Raw genomic sequence first — 17,431 nt, 5'->3', positions numbered from 1 at the left:
GAAGCTAGAAACTTAAATTTCATGAAAATGGCATTAAACCCTTCTTTTTTCTTTTGGTTTCGGTCGGGGAAGATGCGTTTTCTCTTTCTCCCCACCGAAAATCACATATATATTGTAATTAGGTAGTTAATTGAGTAGTTAATCTTAAATTAACATATAATATTTAGCTTAATTAGTTTAATGGCTACATGCTTAAACGGTCTACTGAGTTTCATTATAATAGGGTCTAATTGTTGTTTTGAACCTTTAATTAATTGCAATTTAAGTTATCAATTCATTTTCTAATTACATTTTTCGACACTATTGAAAATTGGATCGTTACAAAACCATTCAAAAGCCAGTTTAATCATGGCAAACATAAGCATGCATACAATCATTCAAAATATATATAAACTGGCTCAAGGCCAACTAAAGTAATATATATATATATATATATATATATATATAGAAATAGAGATTATCACCATTACAACTCATAGTAATATGAAACAAATATATATATATATATGCATCCCTTGATGGCCTTTCTAGTACGTGCCACTAGGTACCAATTGCAAGTGCAAATGCTTTATACTATTAAATGATAACAATTGTGTTTGTTTGTTATCATCGAGCAGATAGTCCCTTTCCATTATACCCTTTAGTAAAACCCATATGGTGATCACCTATCACTTCTCATAACTTATTCTCAATAACAAGTCCATCAATTACAAGATCAGTTGGTAAATATTTGGGAATAACTTCAAACACCTACAAATCTATGCATTTTATCGTGGCCATCTTTGCAGTACGATATGTGACTTGATCTCTCACCCTTGGAATATGCTTTATCCTCCAATGTTGTATTTTTTTTTAATTTTGTATGTATCCTTCACAATAAAGCTGAAGAAGAATCTGCCAAGTGACCATATTGAATGGCTTTGACTACCTCTAGATTGTCTGAGTGGATCACAACCTTATGATGTCCCTTCTCTTGGATAATGGTTAAGCCAATTAGAATACCCTAGAATTCAGCGTAAAACACAGAGTAAGTACCCAAGTACTAGTTAAATCCAATGATCCATTCCCCTCATTTCTTGTACATCACCCCCAGTAGCAGCAACCCCTGCATTCACCTTAAGAGATTTATCAGTATATAGGTGAACCCAGTTACCTGTCATAGGAGAGTCATGAGTAGTTTCAAAATGTCCTGTCGAATTGTCGTTATGAGCTAGTGAATATTGCTTTGCCCAACCCATAGAAGACTTAATAATATTAGTGGGATTCTAAGTTATACCTTGAAAGATAAAAAGGTTCCTATTATTCCATATGCGCCAAGCGATTAAACCAAAAAGGTTAGCCTAAAAGCTACCAACCTTTGGTAACTAGATCGACGAGCATAAATTCATCTCCAACACTCTTTAAAATCTCCTACAAAAAAATGCTTTGAAGTTCTATTGACTTTAACATGGGTTTTTTAATATCTTCATTAAAACTTCCAACTTTGCCATTGTAGGTTCTTTAAAATCTTTTGCGAAAACTTCCAAGTTTGCCATGGGTTTCCTCTAATCTTTGGATGAAGTTTGCTTATTTAATAGAGTTCTAATTTTACTTATCAATTTGGGATGGATTGATATTACTTACTTTTGCAGAAGAACTACAATCTTAAAAAAGATCTGATTCTCCGATAAATCCATGTTATTTACCCAACTCATAGGAGTCACCATAAGGCACATTATTATGCTTCAATTGGTCATTAAATGAACCAGCTCCATTGCTTATTCTAAAACCCCTACATTGCTCACCGTAGGCCATTTCCCAAATGTGGATCCAACTTGTTCCTTGTTTTGGATGTCCAGAAATTCTTAAAAAATGTGATTGATTTAAAGTTTCATTTTTAATCGAAACTTATCAAACTTCTCATCAATTTTTATTTCAAATTGTTGCAAATTGAAGTTGTTGCCAAAATTGACCAGTTGAGATCCACAACACATTCACTTTGTTAACGATGATCATCGTTGTTAGGAAAAAGGCTATAATACCTTTGTTGTGGATTAAAATATCGGGGAAAGAAATTACAAATGGAGAAAGAAAGAAAAAAAAAATTTTTAGATGACACAACTAATATCATTATGTCTTTTTTATACTAGTATTGACTAATTTACATTGTTATCCTGGTATTACCCTTAATGAAATGTACATTTACAATAAATTATGCTTGTATCAAAACAAGTGAAAAAAAAAAATATTAACATAAATGAATCAAGAGCATAACATTTGAAGGAGGACGAGGGCTTTTAGGTAATTTGCAAGGAGCATCTAGGGTTTTGAGGAATTGTTTGGTTTCAGTGGCAGCCAGCGGACCGAGTCTTTTATATTTTAGCCAACAAGGAACGAGCCGAGGCAGCTCCTGAAATCCCTATGGAGTAAATATAAATTGGTACAATAGTAGGATTGAAAATAACAAAACAAATAATAACAATAATAATACTCAATAGTAAAGTCTCTCAAAAAGAATTAGGTTTTTGTTGGTAGATTGAAAGGAAATAGGAGGAAGGCGTAAACCGGAGATTCTGACTGCGGATGAAGATTTGATTCAAGTTTCAGCTGAACCTCAGTCTCAGCCTCAGGCAGGTAATCAAAATGAAATGCAGATTGTGGGATTTTGACTTTGTAAATGAGGAATTTTGTTGTTTTGATTTGTTTGACTGCTCTCATCATTCATCAATGTGGAAAAAGGAAGATGGAAAAAGGGGGTTTCCAGGCCGAAATCGTACGGGGGGATTTCTGCTGCTTCGATTGATTCGTATAATGGCGTAACCCTCTCTGTTTCTTTGTGTTTTTTATGTTTGTGCGTTTATATCACAGGAATTTATACGAAAAATCTCTTCAGCGAAAGAAAGAAAGAGAAAGAAAATGGACCCTGGTCGCTACCCTGTTCAACAAGGACATGGATGGGATAATAACAGCGTAATTGCGGTTTCCTCCTTTATATCAAATCACCTATATGGGTTTGGGATCATTCTCTCATCCCCTTATACACATATGAAACAAAGCCCTGCGGCACTCAGGATATGGACTCTCCATTTGCCTAATTCATATTTCTTTCTTTCATTGACATAGCTTCTCTCTTCAATCCACAGGCTCTTGAGGGTTTTCCTGCTGCTCTTGACCACAATTACCGGTGAGTGCTTGTCCACTGCCCTTTCATCGTCTCCACGGTAAAATTTTACTATGAATTTTTTACCTCTTTTAGTGCTTCCCTAACACAGGTACATGGTTTACAAGTTATTTGGTGAATTTGCCCTATTTTGTGTTGCCCTTTTGCTTTAACGCTCTCATGACCAAATTTGTGATTTCATCTTGCTATTTAATTACTTATTTACACCAACATTTGGCTTCATTATATCAAATTTTATCTTTCCTCTTCCACTCTTTTTCTTACTGTACCAGGGTCGGTGGTTCATATGATGAGAGGAGATATCTAGATGAAAGATACTCGAGGGATAATGTGTATCCAAGAAGTAACTACCACAGAGATTTTCTGGAGAGGGATAACCAACCCCCTCCTCCTGCTGCTTCTGCTGGTATCTGGTCTCAATCAAGAAGGACAACTTATGAGGAAGAATATCCCCACAATCGGGATTCTAGGCGTCATCAGAAGCCTTATGCTGATTCTTATAGTGACATGGATACTTTTCGTGATCATGAGATCACTTCATTTCAAGATTTTGATAAGTTTCGGGATGGCTATCGGGGTGTTGACAGCTTTCGTGATCATGAATTTGACAGGCCCTCTAGGTTTGGGGGACGAGAACGAGATGACAACTCATATGATGATTATGACTATAGGCCACGTGTTTCCCATCAGAGCAGGGACAACAGCCGTGAGAGGGATTATGAATATGGCCGACATAGTTATGATTCTGATTATGAAAGAGGTAGTCGAAGAGATGGCAATTGGAGGAGGCGCGATCGAGATCGCCTGAGTAGAGAGAGAGATCAGAGTCCACATAGAAGGCATGAGAGATCTCGATCACGATCCCATGGACGCGATGATCGTCCTAGATCAAGATCACCTCGAAGTCGAAGCCATGGACGAAGTCATCGTGAGGACAGCTATGATGATGGTCGGAATGATAAAACTGAGAAGCGAAGGGATCGTGAAGAGAAATATCAGCGGGAACATTATTCTGTGGTCTGTTTCATTTTCCATGTTCCTTGTGCTTCTGCTCCTGCATTTGTTTTAAGTTGTGAAATTGGGTAAATTTTTTTTGCTTTCTCACAGGCACCATCTGCTACTGTTGTTGTAAAGGGTCTCTCGCAAAAAACAACTGAAGAAGATCTATACCAGATTCTTGTAACATTTTGCTCTTTGTTTTTGTGTTGAATGTTCTTATTTTTGGTAGATATAACTCAGGTTACATTTCTCAATTTTTATGTGGCCATCAGGCTGAATGGGGGCCTCTTCGCCATGTCCGAGTGATCAAAGAGCGACATTCTGGAATTTCTCGTGGATTTGCTTTTATCGATTTTCCCTCTGTGGTACTCATCCCGTTTGACAAGTCAATGCCTTACATTAAGTTTGGTTGAATGTAATATGAGGGAAATTTCTTCTGAAACAGGGGGCAGCAAGCACTATGATGGAGAGGATTGGTGATGATGGTCTTGTTGTTGATGGTCGGAAGCTTTTTTTTGAGTACAGGTAAATTCTCATTCTAGAATCACGATTGAAATTGTTCATCTGGCACCATTTTTATTTCTTATGTTACTTTTTGATGGTAGGTTTTAGGGAAAATCTTTTACTGTCTTCCTTCTATTCCTATGTTGGTTTGATAGTGGAAAACAGGTTTATAAGGGTTATAATGAAATAAATATTGATTGATTTCGGTTTGATGGCAAACCAGTTGCTCCAAAGTAGTGACTATTGGTATCTGCAAAGGAGTAAACAGGGAACTCCAGGTCCTCTCAGGACTAAGAGTCTAGTATTTATTTGCAGGAATGCTTCTGCTCCACAGTAAATCTTAAACTGGAAACTGAAACAGAGTGCTTGTTGAACATAAAAGTGTGCTCTGAACTATGGATTCATATGTTATGAGGCCTCATGTAATGGAAATATGAAATTGCTCATATTTTCCCCCCTTAGTGAACCTTAGATGATTGAGCATGAAAGTTTGCTCTGAAATATGGATTCATATGTTATGAGGCCCCATGCAATGGAAATATGAAATTGCTAATATTTTTTCCCCTTAGTAAACCTTAGATGTGTTATATGCACCTGTTTCTATCTGGATCACATGTGTTACTCTGTGCTTATTGAGTGATATATGTATTTTAACTAAAGCTTTTATACCTTGATGAATTGATATGGTTGAAATCAGTATTAAATCCTATATTTAATGGAACATTCTTTCCCTCTTTTTCTGTTCTTTATTGTGGATTTGTGATGATGAAGGAAAAAAAGCTATCTATTATATGTTTGGTTTTCTGACCATGTGTTTGCATAAGAAATACATTGAAATCTGTTCCGTTGCAGTAGTAAGCCAACTGGGGGCACTGGTGGACCTTTTGGTAATGATAATGCTTTGAAGTCAGGCCATTCAGTTCATAGGGGCATCACTGTGCCTTCTGATTGGATGTGCACCATATGTGGATGTGTCAACTTTGCACGGCGAACTTCATGCTTTCAAGTAAGGTTTTTTCATTCCCAGTCTTTCTGGTATTGTTAAAATACCGTTTAAGGAGGTGTCCATGACCAGTAGATTACATTTCTGCTATTTTGCAACACTAGGTCAAGAAGAGGTAATTATAGTTGTCTAGCTTTATGTTGTTTTGGATGAAGGCATACCAGAATGTTATGCTAGAGCCTAGAAACTAGGCTAGTGATGCAAATGCATAGCAGATGTCAGAAGTTGTGAAGCGCTTCATATTGGCTGTTGAAACCTAGATATAATTATGTACCCAAGTTTAACTGCTAAACCCAATTATTGTTGATTTATTTCTTTTACAGGGTGGTGCATTGCTTTAGTGTAAATATGCTCTTTTGCTATGATTATGTCTGAATATTTTTCCAATTGTGTCATTGACGTGTCCTTTCTCTTGCCTTTTTGTGTAGTGTAATGAGCCACGTACAGATGATGCTCCAGCAGCTGACATATCTTTATCACATTCAACATCCTTAGGAAAGAAAGGAACTGATTCAGGTCGGTATCTGTTGTTATTTTGAGTAGGCTTGTATCATTGTTTGTGTAATTGCCACAACTTACTAAGTTAACATGTAATTAGGTCCTACTCATGTACTGGTTGTTCGTGGGTTGGATGAAAATGCTGATGAGGAAATGCTCCGTTATGAGTTCTCTAAACATGCACCAATTAAGGTTTATGTTTTTATTATAATTATCTTTTGACAGAAAATTCTCTTTTATAGCAACTGCTGAACCTTATGGAATTAATCTGCAGGATCTTCGCCTTGTTAGAGACAAGTTCACCCATGTGTCAAGGGGGTTTGCTTTTGTTCATTTCCATTCGGTATATCTTGCTTTTCTTTATGGTATTACTTTCCTATAAAAGCTGTAAATATGAATGACTTCTAAATAAATCTGACTTTAATAATTTGTATCAGTATAGGCCATTGATTCTGATAAATTTCTGGTTTGTGATGTCACATTGAGCAGGTGTCAAAATGAAAGTTTTAGGTTGATATCCCCAAATTATTGTTTTGCTGTGGTGCACCTCTCTAGTGCAAATAAATATAAAATTCATTGCTAACATTTAATATTTATCATCTCTATTGGGCACGTGGGTACAAACGTTGTTGCATGTATTCAAAGAGCTCTTTTCTTTCTACCACTAGTTGTTTACATTTTGGGTTTTTTTACATTTCTTTTGGATAATGGGTTTTCGTACTTCTATTTCCCTATAAATATCATAAAAATAAGAGAATCAGAGACTATTCTATTAAATAAAGAAATATTGGTATTTTTTCAAATTCTATTTTACTTCTTCCATCTCACCTATTAAGAATGTCCCAAACTCTCCATGTTTCTTGTGCAAGTGAACAGAACAACTTTAGGCACTGAAGTGAAAATATCCTCTGTTATAGGTTGCTTCAACTGATCTTGTTTCATTAACACTACCTCTAACTAAAGGCCTTTAGATAAAGTATAACAGCATTATCTGACACGTTACTGACCGTGCATCATGGGTCTGCTGGTACTATAAAATGCTTATAACTGTGTTCTCTTTTGCAGGCCGTGTGGCAGCTATATTAACGCTTATATTTTTCTGCCTTTGTTATTTCCTCATGATATTTTGCTATAATTAATTGCCAGGAGGAGGAAAAAAAATTGTAGCTTTCTTGGTTTGCAAAATTATTTTTAACATATAATGCATGACCAAGTATTTTGATGTCATGTAGGTTGCTGATGCCACAAAAGCTCTAGAAGCTACAAATGGAACAACGCTTGAGAAGAACGGGCAAATCTTAAGAGTAGCATATGCAAAGAGCATCCTTGGGCCAGGATCAGGGACATCAGGAGCTTCACAGTCAAGTAGCCTTGCAGCTGCTGCGATTGAGGCAGCAGCGTTTTCTCAACAGGTATTTCATGGTCTGTTTGGTTTCAATGATGATGTTTTTACTGTTTAGAAATAATATTAGATGCACGTTTTGGAAACTAAAATGCAAGTTAATGTACGGGCATTTGTGTGTTTACAAGATATGTTTTAATGTTTGGTCATCTCTTATGTTGCCTTATGTTTTTCTTCTCCTATTTTAGGATGTATTGCATGAGTGAGCCTTTCTGAAAATTTTGGTTATTGCAGCAAATTTCTGCAAAATAAGCTTGGAGCACAAAAAACCATTAATTTTCTTAATCAAATGAGAAAGAGTGCAGTGGCTAGCAAATGATTTTCTATTTATTTGAATTTGTTTTGCTTTCCCCAAATTACCATGGTCTCCCTTCTGTATATTGTTGATGAAAAGCTAGAAGGATTAAAAAAACAAGTTTTATTAAGTACTAACAAATAAAAACTTTTAACATTGACAATGTAGGAGATTTAGTTGTAAGAGTAGGCTGGGGCTTATTGTCTTTAAAAATGGATTTTAGTTGTGGTCTATCATGAACTACCTTGTGGATAGTTGAGTTAATATTCAATGCAGTTTTAGTTTATCGGAATTCAGTTCAAGTCTATCTTAACAAGTCTTCCTATTCTAGCTTGAGCTTGTCACATGTGTTTTGAAAAAGATTTGAATGCATGGCAGTGAATACTTTTTTTTTTCTACTTAAGATATTCTTGAGATGTACTCTTTGTTTTACCATTTTTACTTTTTCTACTTGCCTGTCAAATCTGTTCTGTAGAAAATTTGAAATGGTTGTAAATATATATTCTTTTACTTTCTATGATATTCTTGGGTTGTCCTCTTTGTTTTACCATGCTTTTCTTTTGCAAATTGCCTGCTGCCAGCTGCTGTCACATAATTGAGTCTACTTATCTAATTTACCCAACTTTATCCCTTTTTTTCTTTGGTTTTGTACCCTGCAACCCATATATTGTTCTTCGTTAGCTCACTTGCAGACGGATGACTCAAATGTTTATCTTGTATTTCTAGTATCACTTGTCTTGGTGGCACATAGGATGGTAAAATCTGTACCATGTATGAACTTTAGAGGTATCTTTATTGCATCCTAAATACTTGTTTGAATTGTCAGGTTGGCCTTTGATATTCTATTTGCATTTATAGTTGAAACTTGAGTGTGTCTATACAGAGGAATTTATGGCACTAAGCTGCTGAGACATAGATTTGTTAACTTTGACCATTGAGACAAGACCACATGCACTATCTTGAATGCCCCTGGCTCTTCTTGGGCAAAGGGTGCCATTTACAGTATCAGACAAAAGCTATAGTACTTGGTTTGTCGATGGCACCGTTATTCGACACAATGTAGTTGTATATCTACTGATCTTGAAGAGAGGTAACATGTAGGAAACTAAAAAAAAGAGATTAGGATACTTTGATCATGATGTTTGAGATGCTGTGAAGTAGCTTGGTGTGTTGACCTGACGGAACTAGGAAGATTTCTACAAACAAAAAAGTAGGTGATAAGAACCCAAAAAGAAAAAGGAAAGAAAGAAGCTCAAAGAGTATGTGGAATTGAAGATGAGAGAGAAGGCTCTATGTCTGATAAAAGCCATAAAAGAGTGAGAAGAACAAAACAAAGGAGAAAATGGATGAAGCTATTACTAGTAAAATGTGTCATTATAAGGTGTCATTTAAAGCAAGAGAGTCTATTGTGTGCCAATATCTTCAAAACTCAAAGCCTTTTCTTTTTTTGGAGAGAAAAAAAAGGTTATTACTGAACCTCAGTTTGCTGGGTTAGGTTCTTTGCTGGATAATCTTTTCATTTGTGGCATATTAGTACTATTTGGTGTAGTCTTGAAACTTAAAAGAAGCAATCCTGATGTAGTTACATGGATTTAGAACCCTTACTTTGATGAGAATAAGATTGCTTTTGTAGTGTTTCATCTTCTCTATTGCAGGAAAACCGAGCAAAGTTTGAGTTATCTCTTTTCATGTTTGTATCAACTTTTTCCCTCTTCTATTTAGAAATATAGGAGATATATCGAGTCTAGTGTTGTGTGGCTAATGACGGGGAATTGCTAGAACAAAACCTACTATAAGCTCTTTGAGCTGGAAAGCCAACCCTCTGATTTTCCTACTTTGTTCAATGATGTGCATAGTTCTTTCCTTTGTTTTAGCTTATATAGATATGTAATGTGCCTTGTGATGAATCCTTGCAGGCTCTCTTTTTTAAGCTTTTATAAATTATGTAATTACACAGTATACAAAGTTTATTTCCTGCATCCTACTTGTCATCTTAGTTCCAAATGTTTCTGGGGCTTAATTTTGTTGTTTATCCTTTCAGTACGATGCTGTTGGATGGACACCAAAGGAATATAATCCAGATGACAAACAGTCTACTAGCTGGCAGGAGCAAGTTGTTGGTTCAGTTCCAGTTCAACAGGATGGTTCGGGGTTGCATTCTGGTTTTGTGTGGGATGAAGCTTCTGGTTACTACTTTGATGCTGCTTCTGGGTTTTACTATGATGGAAATACAGGTTTATTTTGCATTTTCTTTTAACTTTCTATGACAGTTTTTTTTGGCTGGTTAGAAGTCAAAATTAGGATATGGATTTTTGGAATTTTTTAGTTATATTGTGATTTTGGCATAATTTATTCCTAAAGAAATATAAATTTCCTAATAGTAGAATGGAACTATTATATCATTAGGAGTTGTGGTAACTGGGGATCTATTGCTTGCAACTGCTATTTTGCTCAGGAAATTGTCATGGCGCATGATCCCTGGCTCAAGTTGTCAATGGTGGGGTATGGTAGATTCAAAATAAAACTTGAGATTCTTGTGTTGGTAAAATGATATATTTTCGTGATGTCTCTCTCAGAGACAGACATCCAGTTATATGTTTATGCATAACAAATATTGATCAAAAGTGAGCTGTAGGGATTTTGTAGTAGTTATGTAGCACAGATTAATTTTGCTTTGTGGCTCATTGTTTAAGTTGGCAAATTTTATATTTGGTGGAAAGTGGGATAAGATTTTGGAGTGAATTATGGTTTGACTTAATTGGCATACATCCACAGCAGAGTGGCTAGACGATGTGGTGGAGGGTGCATATTTCAGTGAGCAGTTTTTTAAGGGTTTGGAATTCATTTCGGGTGAGATTTAAGGAGAAAGTTGGATGACACGCAGTTTTTGAGATTACAAAAAGCCATGCCATAGATTGATTAAACCATAAAGGATGATACTTCATGGCAGTTCAAAGTGATGTGAACAATAACAGAAATTACTAATTATAATTAGACAATAACCTAATAGTTACTGAAGACACTTGGAACTAATTCAGCTTCTAAAGCACATTTATGTAACCAAGCTATTGATGTGTCACATTAATATTATCTAGTGGTAACAGAATAACTTTTATTCTTGTATGGTGGAAAAAGGTGAAATAATTGTTTCAATGCAAACAGCTAATTTTTGGTTTTTTATTTTTTGGGATTCAAAATATAATAATGCTCTAGAGCTGCAAGTTTAGACTTAATTTCCTTTGTTATTTCAACATGCAGGTCTTTACTATGATGGTAACAGTGGGATCTGGTATTCATATGATAGCCAGTCTCAGCAGTACATACCTTGCGGTGATCAGAATGACAACAAAACACCTGGTAAGCAGTCTGAGCCTTCCAAAGGAACTGATGGTAGGAAGGTAGTAATATCTGCGCCGGCTGCTACTGTCACTTCAGTTGAGAAGGCAGCCTCTTTACCTGATGCAGTTCAAGCAGCTGCAACAGCAGCACTAGCTGCGGAGAAGAAAGAAAAGGAGAAAGCAAAAGAGATAAAACTTGCTTCGAAAAGCAGTATCCTGGCTAATAAGAAGAAAATGAATAATGTGTTGACAATGTGGAAACAGAGGAGTCATGAAGGGCAGGCCACGCGTTTAACTCTTGATGAAAATCACTTGTCTACTTTATCTGAGGATAGACCTCTGCAATCTGGACAACATGCAAAGACCAAAGTTAAATTTGATGTGATGGGCCTGAAGGAGAGTAGTATATCAAGTTCTGGAGTCAATACAACTGCCCAAGCTGCATTGACTGGGGGTTTGGAGTCTCCAGTCAAGGCAAGGCCTGTAAGCAACAGCTCAGGGGGGACTTTAATGGGAGTAATAAGAGGCTCGGCAAGAGGCGTGGTAAAGTCTGATACTCCATACTCCGGAACATCTGCTGGAATTTCCACTTCAGCTGTCGGAGGTGCTGAAGTTTCATCAACCAATTCAGATATGCCCACAGTTATGACTCCCTTTAGGACTGATGCTTCTGCATTGGGTTCTTATACACCTTCAACTGTATCTGCAAGTGGTAAGAGAAGATTTTCTGAAACACCAGTGACTTCTACTACCAGCAAGGAGCAATCTCAAACTGCTTACAGAGACCGTGCGGCCGAGAGGAGGAACTTGTATGGTTCATCATCTTCCACAGGAGATGATCTGCCTGACCCTGAGCTCAGGAATTCGAGTAAGCTCGTTTATCAGTATCAAATGTTATTTGTTCATTGTTGTCCTGTTAGTGTTTCGTACTGACACTTGTCTGCAAAATAGTCCTAATATTTCTTCTAAATATTGCTTGTTTAAAGGCCTTGGTTGTGCAAATTAATGGTTTTGTTTTATTTATAAAATTTTCTATTAATCTGTGAGGAATTCTGTTTCAAGATCGAGATATGGCATTCAAAAAATTCTCCTCAGATCCAATGCCTTTCCCACCTGGTGTTGGTGGTGGACGGGGGGTTGTGTCAGATGATGTTCAAAGCTTTGAGGTGATCACAGCAGAGAAAGCAATTGATGAGAAAAATGTGGGCAACCAAATGCTCCGCAATATGGGTTGGCATGAAGGATTGGTACCATTCTCTCCTTAGCTGTTGATTTTTGTTTGCCAAGTGGCATTTAATTGATGTTTCCGCTTGAAGATGAGATGCCTATGTCCTCTCTCTCAAAAAAAAAAAGAACTGTATATTTCCAACACTCTCATGCCCCATTTACATGGTGTCGTCAAACTCATTACCATGACTCTTAATTATTCATTCCCCCCCCCCCCCCCCCAAAAGTACCCCTTTCCAAGACATTAGATTGATACCTATGTCCTTTTGACCCTCTAACTATATGAAAAATTTTCTTCGAAGACATGGGACCCCTATATAGCACTTGTTCCCAAGTCCAAGCAACTCGTACTCAAATCCTATGCATTCATTCTATTCTAACACTTGTTCCCTAGTCCAAGCAACACAGGCTCAAACTCTTTGCACTCATTTTTTTCTAACACTTGTTCACAAGTCCTAGCAACACATACTCAAACTCTTTGCATTTGATCTATTCCAAGACTTGTTCCTAAGGCCAAGCAACTAGAATGTCTAAAGATGATAAGCGTACAAAAAGAATGCCAGATGTTTTAGTAATAGTTGCACTGTGACTGCCTCATAAAGGTTAAATTATATGAAAAGCCCCTGTACTATGCTCTTTTTGTTTGCGGATATAGTGTCTACTATAATTTGATAATTTCTGGTCCCTTTATTTTTCAAAATGTGCATTTCAAGTGCTGAAGCCAATATTTTTGATCAATAATTCCATCAAATAATGTGACATGTTTTTTTTACATGCGGTGATATGGCATAGGCATTTTTTATACAATTGAACAAATATTATACATTCTTTTCTTTTTTTTTTTGGTCAATTTTAAAATATTTGATTAAATTATAGTAGAGTGACTAATTTTGCAAAAGGCTGTATAGTACAGAGGCGTTGTATGGTATTTGACCTCTAATAAATACTTGAAAAAAAATTTAGCATCACTGCTCGTTCTTCATATAAATTGAGTGCTTTCTTCTGTGTCTTTGACTTATCCTCAATTGTAGGTTGCATTTTGCATGCTTGAAGCAGAAAGTTCTAACAATGGGGGATTGCTTTATTTTCTTTTGTTGTTTTTGTGGAAATGAAATGAAAAAATATATAGGGATTGGGGAAGGATGGAAGTGGAATGAAAGAACCAGTACAAACGCAGGCGATGGATGGTAGAGCAGGACTCGGAAGTCAGACGAAGAAGTTGGACCCTAGCCTTGAGGTGCAAGCCGGGGATAGTTACAAAACTGTGATTCATAAGAAAGCACTTGCTAGGTTTCGTGAAATGTCTTAGCAGCCCCTAGGTAGAAAAGATGTGGAAATCATTATTGTTTCTGTTTATATATATGTATCATTTAGAGAATGTTGGCGTGGTTTGAAACTTCCAGTCCACACCATTTTGGAAAGTTAATATTTATGGCCATTTTAATTTCGGTGTGAATCGAGTTTTTTGGAGCCTGCCTAGGATATCTTTTACTTCATTATTATTTGAGTGGCTAAATGGCTTGCAGGTAGTGTTTACTGATTCAACTTGACGGGCTATTGATGCATAAATATTTGATACGTATGGACTTGTGATTCAATATATAGCCAATGATATTGTAATTTTCACAGTGATTGAGACTTTTAACATTATCAAGATTGAACTGTAACAAATAACATTATAATTTCCTTCAAAATACAATTATTATCCTATAAATTTAAAAATAAATATTAAATAATTAAGTATAACATCCAAATGAAAGATGTTCTCTAATTTTTCTGATTCTTAAATGCTTCTACATCATGTGCGGTACGGCAATTTTCGCTTTTGTTGGAAACTCTTATTAACACTTGTGATTCATATAAAAAAAAAAGGGGGGGCGGAATAATAGAGTACTTCAAATATTATTTGCTATTAATGACGGACGAGATATAGATTTTCTTTTTCAATAGTTATTTTTCAGAACCTTCTCTAATGAATTATAAATACACTTAGGTTATAGGCTGTACAGTCGTCATCTATAATTACATTGGCTACGCATGCTTCATCTAATTGGGTTGTTTCGCTCAACTGAAGCTTCAATGCATAGATAAAGCCCTGTCAAATGATAAGTACCACCAAATATGACAGCTCGTTGAGGTCATGGCCGTTCCAAATCTAATCACCCTGATAAAATTATAGTTATGCATCATTAATCTGTCACTTCAACTCACGTAATCCAACTAATAAACAATCTATGTCAAATGACAAGCCTACAAATTCAAAGATGACGTGTGTGGCCTACAAGGGTCTCTACTATATATTCTCCCATACCTCGTAATAAGGGGGACATGAATCCATCGTCAAATCCATCTCTCTCTCTCTTTCTTGCAGTTCTCGATCCTCTGGGTGAATTGCCCCCAACCTCCAAGCCACGTCTTTAGTTTAAACTTTTGTGGATAAATGTTACATTTATCCTTAAGAGTTTAAAGCAACTTGTACTTTGTGGCTGAGAGAATTTATAAATAGGGCTGGCCACTTTCTCTTTGAGCTAGTTTAAATATACTTTGAAAACACTCTAGAGTTTTTCCTTTTGCATTTTAGAAGAAATTTGAACACTATTTCTCTTTTGGAATGTTTGGTGAAAGTTCTTCAACTCTAGATTTGTCAAGGACCAGCTTTGAAGGATTGTTTTCCAATCTTTTAGACTTGATTGATTTTAGTGGAACATCTTGTTCCAAGAGGATCAACTTTTCATCTCTATTCTACCCATTTTGCTGATTATTCTATCATTTGTCTAATTCTAATTCAATCATGTCCAGATTTGGTGCTTTGCATTTACTATCTTAGTCGAATTCTTCCTTATCTTTGAACACATTTATCTAGTAATTTCTGCCAATATTTCTTTGTGCTACTATCCAAATTTGGAATTAAGGCTTCACACCTGATTTAGATCCTTAACCAATTAGCTCTTTCTTTCTTGTCTATCAATTTCATATTCTTAAAATATTTTTATATCGTGTTAGCTAATTCTTTTTCGAATTCTACCGTCCCTATCTTCTTTCTTATCAACAAACAACTTAGGATCAATCATAATATTTTTTTCCTAGCTATTTTACTAAATTGAACTAAAAAATATTGATATTTATAAAAATGACCTAGGTTAAAAAAATTACCAGAATGCCCTGAAATGAACAGTAAAAGAGGTTTTGGCCTGTTAATAGCCGACATCAACTCGTATTTTGGACCCATGATTGCCTGATAATTGTGTCAGACTTTAAAAAATAGATTTTTTTGGTTCTGGCCTGTCAATGGCCGGTACCAGGATATTTTTTTTAAATCGTATTATACTGATATACAAAAATACAAGTATTTAAAAAAAATATTGGTTTTGGCCTGTCAATTGTCAGTACCAGAGTATGAGTTTTTAAAAATTTTTTTTTGGTGCTAGCCTGTCAATTGTCAGCACCAGAGTACGTGTTTTTTTAAAAAAAAAATTTGTGCTAACCTATCAATGGTCGGCACCAGAGTACGAGTTTTAATTTTTTTTTTCTGGCCTGTCAATGGCTGGCACTAAGTATAAAAAAAAATCAAATTTTTTTGGTGCTGGCCTGTCAATGGCTAGCACCAAAGTACGAGTTTTAATTTTTTTTTTTTGGTGCTAACCTGTCAATGGCTAGCACCAAAGTACGAGTTTTTTTAAAAAAAATTTGGTGCAGGCCTGACAATGGCAGATACCAGAGTACCAATATTTAATTTTTTTTTTTGAAGTTTGCTTGTCAATGATCAGCACCAAACTGTGCTTAGGTGATTCCCATGCCATTCTCAGGCCTATATTTAGGTGATGCAGGCCAGCTTGCAGATTAGTCTTGTCAAGGTTTCTTTTTCTTTTTTCATTTTTTTCATTTTCATTTCATTTTAATTTTATTTCATTCTAATTTCATTTCCATTCCCATTTCCATTTCATTTCATTTAAATTATATTTTTTTTTCAATTTAAATTTATTTTTTCTCAATTCATTTATATTATTTTTAAATTTAATTTTAATTTTTTCCTCAATTCATTTAAATTTTCTATTTTTCAATGCAAATTTAATTTTTTTAAATACTGGTACTCTGGTATTGGCCATTGATAGGCCAGCAACAATTTTTTTTTAAAACTCGTACTCTGGTATCGACCATTAACAGGCTAGCACCAAAAAAAATTGATTTTTTTTTTGTACTCGGTGTCAGTGATTGACAGGCCAGCACAAAATTTTTTTAAAATACTGATATTTTGTATACCAGTATGATACGATTTAAAAAAAAAGGTTTTTTACTAAATTGAACCAAAAAATTTTGATATTTACAAAAATGACCCAGGTTAAAAAACAATCACCAAAATGACCTGAAATAAATAGTAGAATGGGGGTTTTGGCCTGTCAATGGCCAGCACCAACTCGTATTTTGGACCCATGATTGCTTAATAATTGTGTCGAGCTTTCAAAAATTAATTTTTTTGGTTTTGGCTTGTCAATGGCCGGTACCAGGGTATTTTTTTAAAAATCGTGTTATACTGGTATACAAAAATACCAGTAGTTTTAAAAAAAATATTGGTTCTGACCTGTTAATGGCTGGCACCACCAGAGTATGAGTTTTTTTTTAAAAAAATTTGGTGCTGGCGTGCCAATGGCCGGCACCAAGTACAAAAAAAAAATAAATTTTTTTGGTGCTGGCCTGTTAATGGCCGGCACCAGTATTTAAAAAATTAAATTTGCGTTGAAAAATAGAAAATTTAAATGAAATGAGGAAAAAATTAAATTTAAATTTAAAAATAATATAAATGAATTGAGAAAAAAATAAATTTAATTGAAAAAAATATAATTTAAATGAAATGAAATGGAAATAGGAATGGAAATGAAATTAGAATGAAATGAAATTGGAATGAAATAAAATTAAAATGAAATGAAAAAAAAAATCTTGACAAGACTAATATGCAGGCCTAGCCTGTGTTACCTAAGCATAGGCCTGAGAATGGCATGAGAATCAC

The 17,431-nt window shown here is 35.4% G+C and overlaps 1 protein-coding gene and 1 long non-coding RNA gene across 5 annotated transcripts; one reads left to right on the top strand and one right to left on the bottom strand.

Annotated features, from left to right (window-relative positions):
• The first annotated feature begins 2,238 nt into the window (after positions 1 to 2,238).
• Positions 2,239 to 13,882, top strand: LOC108479190 (SUPPRESSOR OF ABI3-5-like). 4 transcript variants are annotated; one of them, XM_053023395.1, is made up of 16 exons: positions 2,239 to 2,613; positions 2,848 to 2,949; positions 3,123 to 3,163; positions 3,433 to 4,177; positions 4,268 to 4,339; positions 4,432 to 4,524; positions 4,605 to 4,684; positions 5,519 to 5,669; positions 6,095 to 6,182; positions 6,265 to 6,356; positions 6,439 to 6,507; positions 7,397 to 7,576; positions 9,903 to 10,095; positions 11,120 to 12,067; positions 12,262 to 12,446; positions 13,556 to 13,882. In XM_053023395.1, exons 2-16 carry the CDS (start codon positions 2,896 to 2,898, stop codon positions 13,733 to 13,735), a joined length of 3,171 nt encoding a protein of 1,056 aa, XP_052879355.1. In that variant the 5' UTR covers positions 2,239 to 2,613; positions 2,848 to 2,895; the 3' UTR covers positions 13,736 to 13,882. The 4 variants fall into 4 exon arrangements, with proteins under 4 accessions (XP_052879355.1, XP_052879354.1, XP_017637136.1 ...); XM_053023394.1 differs by having other exon boundaries at positions 12,247 to 12,446; XM_017781647.2 differs by having other exon boundaries at positions 5,516 to 5,669.
• A 435-nt stretch (positions 13,883 to 14,317) lies between these two features.
• Positions 14,318 to 15,207, bottom strand: LOC128285606 (uncharacterized). Its single transcript, XR_008276104.1, has 2 exons — positions 14,738 to 15,207; positions 14,318 to 14,590 (listed from the first exon to the last, which is right to left on the bottom strand). It is a non-coding gene; the product is annotated as an uncharacterized LOC128285606 (long non-coding RNA).
• Positions 15,208 to 17,431: the final 2,224 nt, after the last annotated feature.

The sequence above is a fragment of the Gossypium arboreum genome, chromosome 12 (assembly GCF_025698485.1).
Source record: "Gossypium arboreum isolate Shixiya-1 chromosome 12, ASM2569848v2, whole genome shotgun sequence".
In the NCBI taxonomy this organism is placed as follows: domain Eukaryota; kingdom Viridiplantae; phylum Streptophyta; class Magnoliopsida; order Malvales; family Malvaceae; genus Gossypium; species Gossypium arboreum.
Note: the sequence above shows the minus strand (reverse complement) of the source record. Positions and strands in the feature narration are given on the sequence as shown.